General features: G+C 41.0%; 1 protein-coding gene across 1 annotated transcript; it reads right to left on the reverse strand.

The window, feature by feature from the left end:
- Window positions 1-541: 541 nt before the first annotated feature.
- Window positions 542-11,085, reverse strand: marchf2 (membrane-associated ring finger (C3HC4) 2). Its single transcript, XM_080833033.1, has 5 exons — window positions 10,928-11,085; window positions 8,835-9,103; window positions 8,229-8,439; window positions 4,575-4,784; window positions 542-4,136 (listed from the first exon to the last, which is right to left on the reverse strand). Exons 2-5 carry the CDS (start codon window positions 9,008-9,010, stop codon window positions 3,978-3,980), a joined length of 756 nt encoding a protein of 251 aa, XP_080689159.1. The 5' UTR covers window positions 9,011-9,103; window positions 10,928-11,085; the 3' UTR covers window positions 542-3,977.
- Window positions 11,086-14,831: the final 3,746 nt, after the last annotated feature.

The raw sequence follows: 14,831 nt of genomic DNA on the forward strand, positions 1-14,831 counted from the left end.
GGGGATGGACTAGCTGGTTTTAGTCAATGAGCATTAATCCTGTGGTGGATGCTTAGCTTCAATATTGACCACTAGATGGTGCTGTGTACATAACCTCATGCTGTTGTCCAGGCCTTTGGGGACGATGGATAATGCATCTGTACAAAGTGACTCACGTTAAGATACCAATATAAATTCATGTGCTGAATACAGACACTGCATTTATTCATATGGATTTCAATTGCATTGTTTTACTGTAAATAAACTGTGTATGAATTAAGACATTTTCAAAATCCAGCATACCGTTGAATATGAGCAAACTTCAGATTCTTTGGTCAAGCGACAGCTGAAACTGGACAAACCAAGCCATATCTTTACAAAACTCTACTTATTTGTGATCATGAAGGCTAGTAAAGTAAAGTTAAGAGCAAACCAATGGGGCTAATTGAAACAATCTAGTGCTATCAATAAATCATTTAGGTTTTGGTTGAGACATCAAAATGACTACAAAGATTACCAAAATTACTAATACAATTGATACAAAAAAGGACACAGGAATCACTTCTATTGGACAGATTCATAGCATAATTTTTAATTTGCTTTGCACACTTCTTGGCTGATTGCAAGCACCAACAAATTTTGGTGAAGACATTACAGACACACCTTCTTTTCCCACTGCACAACATAAACATTACAGCATTTCAAAACATGTTAGAGTGATACAAATCCTGTGCTTAATGAAATAAATGAGAACATAAATTACAAATGATACAGATTAATTCATTTAAAAACACAGTGGAAAAATTAAGATATTAAAAACAAAAACAAGTAAAAAAAATGTTTACAATTCATGATGTTTCTGTCAGTTTTTTTTTTTTTTTTTTAAGCAAAGAGAATGAAACTGGAACATAACATAACCCCTTCCTTTCCATTTTACAATAAACCTGGAATTGTTTTTATTTCCCCAAAAGAATATTAACAAAGAAAATCCCTTTTAAATATGGATTATTAAAATGAGCAAACCGTTTTTCCATGGTATATTTTTGAAAGTGCCATATACTGAAACAGAGGAAATAACTAAGGAGACAGGGAAAAAAAACATGCATGCATCTTTGGAGAGAAGGACTTGTGGTGGTCAGCTCGATTAACACGGAAATATGGACTCAGCCTGGACACTGCCTATCGCAGAAGCGCTGTTGCATAGCACAGTCGACTCATAGGCCTAGCGAGCCTTCCCCCATGGCTGGCCCCGTCCCTTTCCTCCTGCATGGGTGTCCTTCTTATGATTATTCATAAGTAATGTAGTCTACATCTAGGTTTTGCTTACGTTCTTAATATAGATAGGTATATATATGCATGTGTGATTTAAGGTTACAGGTAAGAATTGCATTGTAATGTTATTAAAATTGCACACTCTGTTACTAAATCCTACGTTACGAAGTCTTCAGAAGTTGGCCCCAAGTGTACAAAGGTAACCAACGTTTCAGGTGGAAGCACACCAACGAGACAAGTTCTTTGTCCTTTTTGTTGTCTTTTTTTGAAAGGGCATTACTAAAAGCCCTGGGGCTGACACTGCACAAAAGTTTGTAATTTTTTTTCAATGCTCAGAGATTCTTCATGTCTTTCCTCCCTTAAGTCTAACATACTGGTGATGGTGACGGTAATGCCAAAAAAAAAAAACATGATCTATAATTACTATTGCACAACATTAACCATACAACAAAAGTTTAGTTTCCTACGAGAGGAGTCATTTAGAGTGACCATTGACACTACGGGGGAGAGAGAGAAATACACATATAGAAAGGGGGTATTTTTCTGCAACAAGACCACTTTCCCCCAATACTAGCAATCAGCTCTGAGCTGAACTCGACAAAACTGACTGAGCACTGAAGCCAGAATAAAGCTCAGACAATGATTCACTCCACATGGTGTATCCTCTAATAGCAACAGCACGTGTAAAGCTTTAACACATTTTCTCTTTTGTCCATGGTGGATGCAAGGTCACATGAGCCCATGTTGGTCTACGTTTTCTATGGTCACTGACCAAAAGCTTTTAACTGTTAAGCCAAGGCAGGATGCCAGATTTTAGTGAGAACTTGCATGGAGTGCCAAAGTCAAAACATGGAGTAGCACCACATCCTCAAGAGGGAATGGATTTGTATAATAATAATACAAATAATTTAAAAAAGCAGTTACGGAGATTCTGCAAGATCTTCAACCTTTTCCATTTGTGTGCTGTGCTGCGAATCGGATCACACATAACAAATGACAAAACACATAAATGAAATACTGACTGTGAGATTGCACTAATGCAGGTTGTGCATGAACCCAATTGAAAAAGGTGCACCATAAACTGTATGGTCCAAATAGCAAGTTGATCCTCATGACCATTCTGAACTGTGGCTTGCCACTACCAAGCAGTGCCAAAGTCAAAACATGCACTCCTTGATGAAATGGTAGCGACATGATTTCAGCACAGGCTTTACCAAGGACCACCATTAAGGTCATTGCTAATGTTTTTGCATATCCTTCTTTAGGAGAGGTAACCTGATGTGGTGATCCGATGAGATGACGCCATCATTCAATGTCGCACGTGTGATAAACGGTTCAAGACCACTCATTTCTGGCACTGAAGAGAACGACACGTCGGGACAGTCTTTGAAAGTCTGAGAAGCTGCATATCAACGAGGCTGAAACTGCTACACAACCATGTATACCAATCTGACTTCTGCTGTACACTATACGACCTCTGGCTAAACTAATATGCATCGGCACACAGAGATATATTTTGGTAGAAAAACCAACACACACAAAAGACGGTGCAAGCAGGAGAGAGAGAGGAAAACAGAGGAAAAAAAGAGAGAAGTATTAGTGATTTCCTTGTAGTTGTATTATAAATGTCAAACATGAAAAAAATCTAATGTAAATTCCTTCCTATGATACAATCCATGTTTGGCAATTTCTCCTTCCTGTTTCTGCGAACCTTTAGCATATAGCCAGAACAGGTGCTGCAACTACACCCAAAGATGGAGGAGATCCTTTCTAGCGCTCACCTCCAAAAACCTCACCAACCACCCAAGCAGTCTGAGTGGAAACAACAGCGGAAAACAAAATACTAAAAGCAAAGAAATTGTGCATGCATGCAAAGCTGTGCGTGTTGGTTGCAGTATTATAAGGGCAAGCCTTCTTTATAGTGTTTTTATTGCACTCTTGTACGTTTGCTACCTTCATCCCCAATCACACACACAGGGGACATGCTTAGGAAAAAAAACTGGAATCTTGAAGAACCACTAACACTGCTGAGATTGCTGAATGCATTCATGTGCCCACATTCCTCCAAACGGAAGGATGGATAAAGAGCTGATTTCCTGTCACTCCCCTAGACACATAGACACACACAGCCCCTCCGCAGTGGCTCTGTAGCAGGGATGAAAGCTTGGAACTTTTCTTTTAGACTCAGTGGTTATGAAGCCTCCAAGTGGAAAAATTAATCATTTTCACATACCATATTCACTGGTAAGGGACAATAACTGAAAGAAACAACCTAAAAGGGTGAAGAGGAATCTGAGGGTTTGGTCGGTTCCCACTGAGCATGTGCCCAGCGTCTTGCCTCTACATGGCAATGCAAAGTCAGCTCCTTTCTTTTACACACTTGTCTACTTGTGAATTTTCTTTTTGTTTTGTTTCCGTATTTCTCTTTTTTGTACAAACAAATGATGTGGGATTTGAAGCATCAAACTTGCCAATTAATATAATTTTTCTTTCCCTGTGAAAAAACGATTGTTTTTTTTTTGGAGAAGACTCCACACAAAACTAACAGAAAAACAAAAAAAAAGGTAAAAGGTGGGTAATGAAGTGCTCACAAGTTTAGATTAAAAAGGATTAAATAGAAAAAAATGCATCCACAAGTGCTGCGGTTCCAGCTGTGTCATCAGTGAGTTGAGAACCTCCAGCACACTCAACACACACCACTCTCATCACCCCCTTCAGACTGGATCTCATACGATCGTCTCGTCTGCGTTCTTCTTCAGCAGCTTGGTGGAGAGCAAGGGATGCTGGGTAGAGTGCCCTCCCTTGGCATCCGGAAGGAGCAGGAGGACCTTCTGATTGGTTCGTCTCCATTCAGAGTACAGCTGACAGTGGTAACGGAATGACACCTGCAAATGGATGAGGGGTAGGGTAGCCAGAGATTGCTGATTACTATAACTCACCTAAAGTACACATGTGGTTTTCAAAACAACAACAAGCTTGACACAAAGAATTTATTCTGATTAGGAATGGAAATATCCATTTGCTAAGAGGGAACTGAAGCCCAACCCACTATTTGTAACTCCCAGGCACTATGGACAGGCACTAAAATGGACAAATATTTTATGTCTGTTCCAAGCCACCTCAGCCCCGAATACCAAGCTGCTTAGCGAGCTGGTGAGACAGAATCATTGTTCATAATCACTTCATAAGACACACCAGTTCTCATTCCTGGACAACTTTTTACACACCTGATGAACTGTTTACCAACAGAAGAAGTAATCAGTAGATCTAAACTATATGCTTACAAAAATAAAAGACACATATTGAAGTGGAAGTGGACTCACCAGAGTCCAGAGGACATAGATGGTGAAGAGGGCTATGGTGAGTGCTATGAGCCCCACAGCCTCCAGGCGGCTGTTGAAGTGCAGGTGGTCCTGGGCGCCACGCAGACACAGCCAGCCTGAGATGGCTGCCAGCGGCGTGATGAACAGGAAGCAAACCATGTCACAGAACAGCGTGCGCTTCTCATTCCTCGGCCCAGGGTCTCGCAACCACTACAAAGATGGAGATCAGATATTAGAATCTTTCTTTCTCTTTTTTTAAGCCTGAGAACCTGAGGCTCTTGGTGGTTGGGATGTTGCCTCCTTCCTTGACATAAAATAATAGAACAAAACAAACAAAAAACAACTCTCTTGCCTGACTTAAGCCTAGTCACCACTGACTTTCACAATAAAATACGACACAATTGTACTTCCCCCACAGATATCCAGACATTATGGGTGTTTTTAAATATGTCCAGAGCCTCACATGGAAATCCCACACTAAACCACATCTAATCAAAAGTTGGAAATATGTGTGAGGTTGGTAGTGGAAGTGAAGCACATCAGCCCCCTCACTGCTAACCTGGAGCCCTAATGGCCTATATTCAAAGTCAATGAGGTCGAGCCTTTTGGTGTCCAGACATGGGATAGATACCGCAACATAGGAACTGAGTCATCTCACTAATGAATTTCACTGTCCAGTTCCTCTTACTACAAAGGGCTCACATACACACAATGTTTCAACAGGAAAATAACACTGCCTATAAACCAAAAACAATGGCTATAGTTAGTATGGCCAGTCATTTTAGTTACACCCAGGAAAATATGTTAAAAACCCTTGTGATATTGGTTTGGGACTTCCCACGGCCAAACCGTTATTGTCACATGCAAATACTCAACGAATAACTTATCCTTCCTAAGTATTATAACGACAGGGTGCACTACACCTAGCCTGGTGACACCAGCCTACGTATTTCCGCCTGAATTGATTTCAAGCTCATACTCAGTCTGGCCCAACCCCATTGACAATCGTCTCCAGAACTCAAAATTTTGCAGGACCAATCAGTGAACAGTTCAGAGCTGTGACGCAAAACTCGCCTTGGAGGAAAAGACACGAAAAGCTATCGGAAAAGTTGTCTCAACTCTCGAGAACATCAGAAAATTAAAAGAAGAACAAGAGTATTTTCTTGTAAGTTTTATGAATGGAAAGAACGTCGTAGCTCTTCTCCCAACTGGCTTTGGGAAGAGTTTAATCTACCGAATGCTTACTAAACGTTGCTGATTGGTTAAGGGAACTCCAATGATTTTAAACCTCAAGATAAGCACCCGCCCATCTCGGAAACCAAAATGCATTGGGTTGGCCCAGACTGAAAGACGGAATGAAATGGAGTCACAGGCTGGTAATGGCCAGGCTACACTACACCCACCATCATACCGATATTTAATGATATGTAACAACAACAAAAAAGACGCCTTTGTGAGAATTTCACGGGGTTGTCAAGTGGGCACCTTCCTTCGACTGAGTTTTGTTGAATTAGGCCCACAACACCTCCACAAGGATCAACAGTGGTGTCGGGCATCCCAGACCCACCTCCCCTCCATATACTATATATACAGTATATCCCTAAAAACTAGTGTTAAATAGCATCTTTTTGACATATTTAGATTATCTCCTGTAAACTACAGATTTCTAATAAAAATATCAAGGATATCAAAATTGACTGTCAGCTTAAAACGCCTATATTGTCTGTCCTATCGTCTTTTCCTAGACCTCGATAGAAAACGTCATGGGGTCAAAGAAAGATGTGAAGTAGAATCCATCAGAACTTCAGAAAAAACAACTGCAGTGCTATGAGAATCCGACTGCACTTACACTAGGCTAATTATATTAGGCAGGTGTTACTGACGTGGGCCACGTTGAACATTTGATGATTAGGTAGTTGTTGTTGCTGTTGCAAGGAATTGTGGGGCGATACTAATAGATGCTCGTAAAGGATGCCCCAGTATACCCTATTCTTAAGGATATATGAAAGGAAGCATTGAAGCCCCTTTCCTAAGGATTTAGAGAATTCAACCAGCTGTTATCATGGCAAATTGGCCATCACTTACTTACTTACTTCCGGGTAATTTCACTCAGTTAGGAACCTTCCTAAGCAAAAAAGACTATCCCGAATGGGGCCATGGACTTTTGGGGAAGGAGATACTTCGGAGGAAGCTAGCGACAAGGTCAGTTGGTCACGAATGTGGTTTGCAGCCTTTTGAGTTAGTTGTAAGTTAAAGTGCTTAGTAAACCTTCAAGCTTGTGAATTTAACTAAGCTACATGTTAAGTGTAAGCTGGATGTTGGATATTTCTGCCATTACATATGGCATATAACAAAAATAATAACGAACCCAGGCAGATTGCGTTTATTACTTTAACACGTTAAGTATTTTAAATGAATCGCAAAAATGTATGCATTAATTTGGACAGCACTAGTTACGACACATGCCAATACTAAGGACAACAACAGATAAACGTCCATATGCACCTCACATGCATATCTCAGTGTCGAAGCGATGTACTGCCTAATTATGTAAAGACCCATCTTATTACAATGGCATGCCACAGGCTATCCAGGGTAAGGGGTGGGAGGGTTTGGAGGGGGGTAACCCCCTCTGCAGTACGATCCCAATTTAGGGTAAGGGTAGGAATTGGATATGAAACCAATTTAGGGTAAAGGAAGGGGTCGGAGTTAAAGCCCCCTGAGATAACAAATCTGAATTAGGGTTAGGGAATACAACGGGATATGAACCCTGGGCCCTTAAGGCACCCACACAACAAGCTTCTTCAAGTATTACAAATTAATTAACATGTCCACAAGTAGTCTGTGAGTGTCTCAGTCATAACCATTGGATCGCTTTTTCAGCAGCCGCAGACAATTCCTTTAAAGCTCCTTTGAGTGACCGTCCTCAAAAACCAAAATGCAACCGATTCATTGTGGTTGATTTAGCTACAAAGCTTCTAACACCTATCTCCACTGGTTTTGTGTGTGCTTAAATCAGACATAAAGTAAGTTTATACTACCCGTGATACCACTGCTTAACCACTAACAGAGTTCTGTTTCACTTGATGCTTGGTCAGAAATAGTGTTGTAAGATGTTTCATGCTACAGGATATCACTGTTTGACACCATACAACCTCAACTGATGCTGTTATATCTACAAACATGTATACGGCGCACCTCCTCCAGCCCCTGCCTGTGAATGTGAGTCATTTTCGTTTGCTGATCCGTTATCAGCTAGAGCAATACAAAAGTGCTTTGACCCTAGGCCACTTCATGGGGTGCTAGCACCAAGGGCGACACATACATATGGACATTCATCTTAATTCCGTATCATCTATGTGGGACTAAAACCATGCCAAGTTCCAAGTGGATTGGTGATGTCTAAGTATATGATATCGTTGACACAAAAATTGGTGGGAAAAAAGTGGGAGAAGAAGCAACACACTCAGGGTGGTCTAAATAATTGCTCTACCACTCACTGTTGTATTGTAATTTGATGTATAGTGTTCTATTGTGATTTTTTTTATGGTGAGTTATCTAGTGATTGGTTATTCTGCTCTCTTACAGATTACATAATCAACTAGAGAAGCAGAGAAGTACAGTTGGGATAGAGAAGCTATTGATCTTCGTTACCTCTGTAAGAGGACGGGGTCGGCGCTCGATGGTAAACTCGGTGTGGCACAGCTCGCAGTAGCTGGTGTTGGATGAGGAGAGCCACCTCTCCAAGCAGCTTTTGTGCACTGTGCCCAGTGTTCCCGTGCAGTCACAGGGGGACATGAGGGCCTCTCCGTTACCCCCCTCATGGCATATCCGGCAGATGGGGCCATCACTAAAAGAGAAAGAGCTGTGCAGAACAACGGGATTCAACACAGGATTGTGACACTGTCATGTCACATTCAATGTTCTAAAAATCACAAATCAAGCTACAGTTTCATTTTAATTATAACTGTATATTAAAGCAGCACTGCGGAGTTCTGTTCCAAAACTAGTGACCATATGCAATCAAAATGTATTTGAAGATGGTACCAAAACTAGTTGCCTATAAAACCAAACCTCAAAAAGTGTCAAATTGTTGTATAGTGTTACTTTCAGTTCCAACTTCACAGTAGCTAAATAACCATAAAGTAGCCTACTACAGTAAATTACTTGAGAGGCATACACACTGGAGCCAATTGAGTGAGGAGATAGCACAAAGATAAAAGATACCAAAAGAGGCCAATGGTGATCAAAAGAAAGTACCTCTGTGTGCCAAGAGCTTTGATGACTGTTGACAGCAGTCGTCCATCTTTGGCTGTGACTTGCGTGACGTACTGCGCGCGGCGGTTGTCCGACTCCTCCACTGTTTTTGACAGGGCAGCGTTGCCAGTGCATTCACAGAGTGAACCAGGGAGGTGGCAACACTCCCCTGTGGTCATGTCTGGGCTGTCCAGGGGGTCGGGGGCAAGGGGAGTGATGGGAAAGGAGGGGAGCCAAAAGCTCCCTCAGCTTAGGTCAGTTAGGCCCTATTGCTGCAAAGAGGGGAAATCAACACAGCAGTGTTAGGAACATCAACAATCATTGTCTAATGATGTATTGAATTTCACATTCTACCTTGTACATGTGGCACGTTGATCAACATCTAATGAACAACCCAGCAGGTGATTTACTGTAGAGTTAGCTTATCAACATCTCCAACAGACTCCTCAGAATCTTTTTTTTTTTTAGAAATCTAACTCCACTTAATTTTTCGAGTTTGCATACTGCATGAAAGTAAAGTTTCAGCTGTTTATTGCAGTATTTTAGAAAGGCAATTAAACAAGTATTTGATTCGGCCTTCATTACAATTTTTTTTATATATAGGCTATAATTATTTTTGGGCTTTTTGGCCTTTAATCGATAGTTGAAGTGAAGAGTGGTTCAGGAAAGAGGGAGAAGAGGTGGGGAGTGGACAGGAGAAATGACATCAGGCCGGAATCGAACCTGTGTCCTCCATGGCATCAAGCCCGAATGTGGTCGGGGCTTCTGGTTGCGCCACAGTGCCCCCATTACAATTATTTTTGAACAATCAGAATTTGTTGACACTTCCACAAATAAGACTGAATAAAGGTATTGTATCTGGCCTGAAGTGTTACGTAACGTATTGAAGCAATGTTCCTCTCATTATACAGACGTGCAACTGCATTGCATCCTACAACATGAAAATGTCCAAGTACTGACTACCCAGCTGCAAATACAGGCAAATACAGGCACCTAACATTAACATGAACTTGCTGGCCTCCCAACCAGCGTTTGTTTTGACGCTGTTTTGATGCTACGACTATCCAGCTAGCTGTTGCAACCAAATGTCAAACTGGTTAACATGAATCTTAGCCATCACCACCTACCCCAAGAATATAAATCCTATGTTCGTGTTAATGAACACGTTACTTCTGTTTGAGCGGACATTCATGGTAGTCTTAAAACCAAGTTATAACCTCAGTTTGGGTAGCCAGCGTCTATCCAATTAAAGCAGTGGTGTAGGAATGCCAAACTGCTGTTATTAGTTGGCTGGCGGTAGCCAATTTAGCTAGCCATTGTTTCACTCATGCTATTAACCAGCTCGGTTAAGCTTCCATTGCAGTCCTGCTATCGTAGCTACCTAATGTTTTTATACAGATATCTAGTTAGGCTTGATGAAAAGAAAAAGGTACACATATCAGTGACATAACTAGGATAGCAAACTTATGATTAAGTGGATACGTTTACTGGTCACTTGGAGGGTTACCGACAGCTGTCTGTGGAAGTCAAGTTCACACCCACATAAGGTGCAGAGGCCGCTGTCACTGAAATTATTTTGTTAGAATCTAAATTAATTCATAAATCAGTACGTTAGTATTATGGCTGGTCGGTTATTTGTCTGCGTTTGCCAGTGGTATCAGTATTGAGGATACTGGCATACAGGCCGTGTATTTGTTGTGGCCTAACCAGCTTCAAAGCCAATACTGACTGTTGACTTAGCTAGCTTGCTAATGTTAACAAAATCCAATCGTTCGATATGATAGCTAACATTAGCGACGTTGGCTAACGCGCACATATTCTAACATTACCAACATGATTGAGATATCAGCTAGCAAATATTCGTTTATTCATCTAAGAAAGATTCATTGCCGTACACTATGAGGAACGTTGACATAAAATCATCCTTAAATTCAATAACTTAGTTGGCTACCTGGCTAGCTGGTAATCCCATCGCCTTAAAATGTCCTGCAATTTAGCTAGCGATAGCTGGCTAGCTGTTAAGGTCTCTATGGCTAGGCTATTAATATGGTTATAACCGAATTATTTTCATATTTGGGCAAATAAACTGTACTCACACAGTGCCGCCTCCTCTCATTATCTTTTTCATATGCTTCAGATGTTAGTATGGATATGTTTCCTAGAATGGCAAGCTGTAGTTATTTAATTTTCCTAAACGATTTGCTAACATCGCAAATCCGTTTCTCCCAGCTGTATCTGCAGAAGCGTAACCCAAGCAATCCAACCTCCCATAGACTGTTCCGAGTAAGAGCCAGGAAGACCCTCTGGCCCTGACACTATTACCTGCTGCTGTAATATCCGCTAGAGGTCGTTCATGAGAATGGTCTGGTATACGGCATTATAGTATATTAGATTATTGCACTGAAATTAAATATTAGGCCACTCATCATCGAAGGCTGGTTATGCTTCTACTCGACTACTTATTTTCGTTCCCAATTCATCGTTTTTAACCCATGGTTGGGTTGGGGTTGGCAAAAGTATCATGCAAATCCGACAATTATTATTATTTATTTTTTTACAATATGTGGTCATTGTCTGTAGCCTACTCGTTGTGTGGTGTGGTTGTGGCGTGTAGGGTGTTTGATGTGTGTATTCTTTATTGTAGGATTGTGGTATGTGACTGTGTGTGGTTCTTATATTAGTAAACGTGTCTTGGTTTTATAATTGTGATGCACTGTCCTGTCTGGCTAATCTCTCTGTCAGATCAATTTTAGTTTAGGTTTATTTATTCTCGTGTTGAGGGATACGTGTGCTAGGGTCTTCCTGTGAGTTTGCAGATTTTTCCTGCCTGTAGAATTATAGTTTTTAATGTTTGGTCATGGTTTTACACCCAAGGATTGAGTTTGGAGTTTTCATTTGATTTTGATCCATTTTGATTTACTTATGGTTTGATTTTTGGTTGGGGGTTCATCTAATTTGTTTCCCCCCCCCCTTTCTTTTGGTGGTTAAACTCAGCCAGCCATGGATCCTTGGAGGCCTACACATCAAAGCCCTCCTCCAATGCCAGTGCATCTGTGAATGTTGTCATTTTTCTTAATACCTTGATCTAAAATAAACAATATGCTTTTGTGTAATTGGGCATCTCTGTGTCTGTCATTCAGTTGATTGGCCTGTGCCATAGCTCGGCTTCAAGTGGGACTACACGGGCTGTAGAGCAAGTCTCAGAGAACCTAAACTCCATGCATCATCACATGTGTCAAACTCAAGGCCCGCGGGCTGAATCCGGCCTGCCACAGCATTGTATGTGGCCCGCGAGAGCTTCTCTCTCACAATGCATGTCGATTTTGTGAACCGCAAAATGACAGCCTCCTGCCGCTAGCAAGCAGTGTTTCCATATCAAAGTTTACTATAACTTCATTAGCTGTTGATGAAAGCACAGACAATGTCATCAGTGTGTTTACATCCAAATGTTTACTCTAATCAAAACCTCTCATTAGTTGGTTGCTTGTCCTCTGCAAGGATGTCAACAGCCATTTGTTTTTGTGAATTGCCCCATATGTTCTTAACAGCTCACAATTATTAAGGGTTTAATTGTGTGACGTGGTGCCCTACAGCATTTGTTCTTGTGAGAGGTGTTGCGCCCTGTTCACCAAAGCTACATAGTGCAATACCAGGCGTGCTGTGGCAGTACAACAGACACCATTCTCCATATTACAAGTCAGTGTACCACCAAAAGGATTCTGAAGCAGTTTTTTTCTGGTAAAACTGATACATATTGTTGCTTTAACTGGTGGAAGGCAGCAATCAGGACTTGTATTTATGACTTGCAAGCTCTTTCTCACAGATTATTGTTTAAGTGTGAGTCCTATATGTTTATTACATGTTTATAATTCCTTTCCATATGGGAAACAACAGTAAACAAAAAAAAAAACATACTTGCTTTATACCCTCTACTTTTTGGTTCCTCAGATTTTCCTTTCATCCTTTAAAAAAAATGGCGAGACATGTCTAGAGCTTTGTGGCTCGGCAAGGATACACACACACACACACACACACACACACACACACACACACACACACACACACACACACACACACACACACACACAGAGACACACACACACACACACACACACACACACACACACTCACACACACACACACACACACACACACACACACACACAAACACACACACACACACACACACATCTCAAAGAGATCCTGAGGGAGGGGTGTGAGGTGTGCCTGTGTTGAACGGGACATGTCTAATCTATACTGAGGCACATAAAATGGCTGTGCATAAGGACCGGCACATGTGTCTTCTCCTTCTCCATGGGACCCTCACACACTGGAGCTTTATGTGACACTTTACAGCTTAGACGTTTGCATTAGACCATTGGCACAGAACCAACCTGCTCCCCCACCTGATACCTGCAGGGTGATGGGCTAGTTTTCTGCTGATGTGAAGGCTAGTTTCACTCTCTGGGACAAGTTTAACAGGGATCCATAAATAACCCAGAGCGGAACTATAGGAAATGCAGCAGCACCTGGCCAGTAGCCGGGCCCATAGATATACGTATGTCACTCGACGGGCCCCCTCCAGTACTGCGTGAAATTTTCATCTCTCAGATATACTTGTGTTCAAAGACAAGCTGTTATTGACGAAAAGGCGGTGTTTAATGCTATATATCCTCTTAAAAAAGGCAAACTTATCTCTGTCATGGTTTGTATCATTTTGGGTGGAAAAGAAGCAATTTATAACAAAATCATATGCTTATCCTACATACACTATAGAAACTATCAAAAAACTATTGAATTAAATGAATACGTTCTTATTTTCTTTGGTATTTTAGTGATTAGTAATGATGATTGCTGGGTTGTATGTATGTTGTTGTCCAATGTCAAGTCTCTATTTGATCATGTGACAATACGAAATGCTATAGTTAAACCAATTTGAAATCTAGTTCATTGAGCACAGCACAACTTTACTCGTAACAATGCCTTTTAAGCATACGAGTGGATCAGTGGTGTGTCAGCAACCATGCAACAGGTAACCTACGCTATTGTGATAGATATACATTTCAAGACAAGTTATTGCCTACAAACATTATGGTAGGGCAGGATTACAAACTACAAGTTGGGTAAATAGTGGTAGCTATTATTATTACTTTAAGTTTCTAACAATTTTTACGGTAAGAAATGTTCCCACTGAGAGTCAAACAAGACTTAGTTCATTGTGTACACACACATCGCTTCTGAAATATGTAAGGTTGATTAATTAAACACTATTTATATCGATTATGATTTATATATATATTTTTTTTAATTAATGTAATCTTCATAATATCTTGCACCTGGGCCCGTCGTTACTACGTTACGCTGTCATGGCAAAAAGTGACCGGGCGCCAAAAAGAGCCCGGGTGATGTAATATTGGCTTTCGAACGACTCTTGAGTGACAGTTGCTACATTACGTAACCCGGACAACACGTAGCCCGGGCACATTTTTTCTATCAGTCAGAGAGTCGTCGTTCGAAAGCCATCAGCTACTTTTTAGTCGCTTAATTTTGTGCCTAAACAGACACTCCGTACCCGGACACTTTTTGGCTATCAGGCAGAGAGTCTCAAGAGTTGTTCAAAAGCCACCAGGTACTTTTTAGCTGCTAGGAGGTGTATCTTTCTGGTGCAGGAAGAACAAGCTTCATCTTAACGCCTCAAAAACTAAAGAAATAGTTGTGGACTTGAGAAGGAGGCCTAACACCAAAGCCTTAGTTAATGTATTTGACCAGCCCATAACCCTTACTGAGTCCTTTAAATTTCTGGGCTCCTACATCAGCCAAAATTTGAAATGGGATGTCAACACCACCCACCTAATCAAAAAAGCCCAACAAAGACTGTATTTCCTCAGGCAGCTGAAAAAGTTTAATGTCAACAAACACCTTTTGGTGCTCTTCTATAAAGCCATCATAGAAAGTGTCATCACCGCATCAATAACTGTCTGGTATGGAAATTCTGACAGT

The sequence above is a fragment of the Sprattus sprattus genome (genome assembly GCF_963457725.1).
Source record: "Sprattus sprattus genome assembly, chromosome: 2".
Classification (NCBI taxonomy): Eukaryota; Metazoa; Chordata; class Actinopteri; order Clupeiformes; family Clupeidae; genus Sprattus; species Sprattus sprattus.

Excerpts from the sequence above, each read along its gene's own strand:
- marchf2 (XM_080833033.1), bottom strand. The coding sequence starts at position 9,010 with ATGACCACAGGGGAGTGTTGCCACCTCCCTGGTTCACTCTGTGAATGC. Across the intron at positions 4,785-8,228 it reads GACCCCGTCCTCTTACAGAG|TGGTTGCGAGACCCTGGGCC; the intron begins GTAACGAAGATC and ends CCATCTTTGTAG. Across the intron at positions 4,137-4,574 it reads TCTATGTCCTCTGGACTCTG|GTGTCATTCCGTTACCACTG; the intron begins GTGAGTCCACTT and ends ATCCATTTGCAG.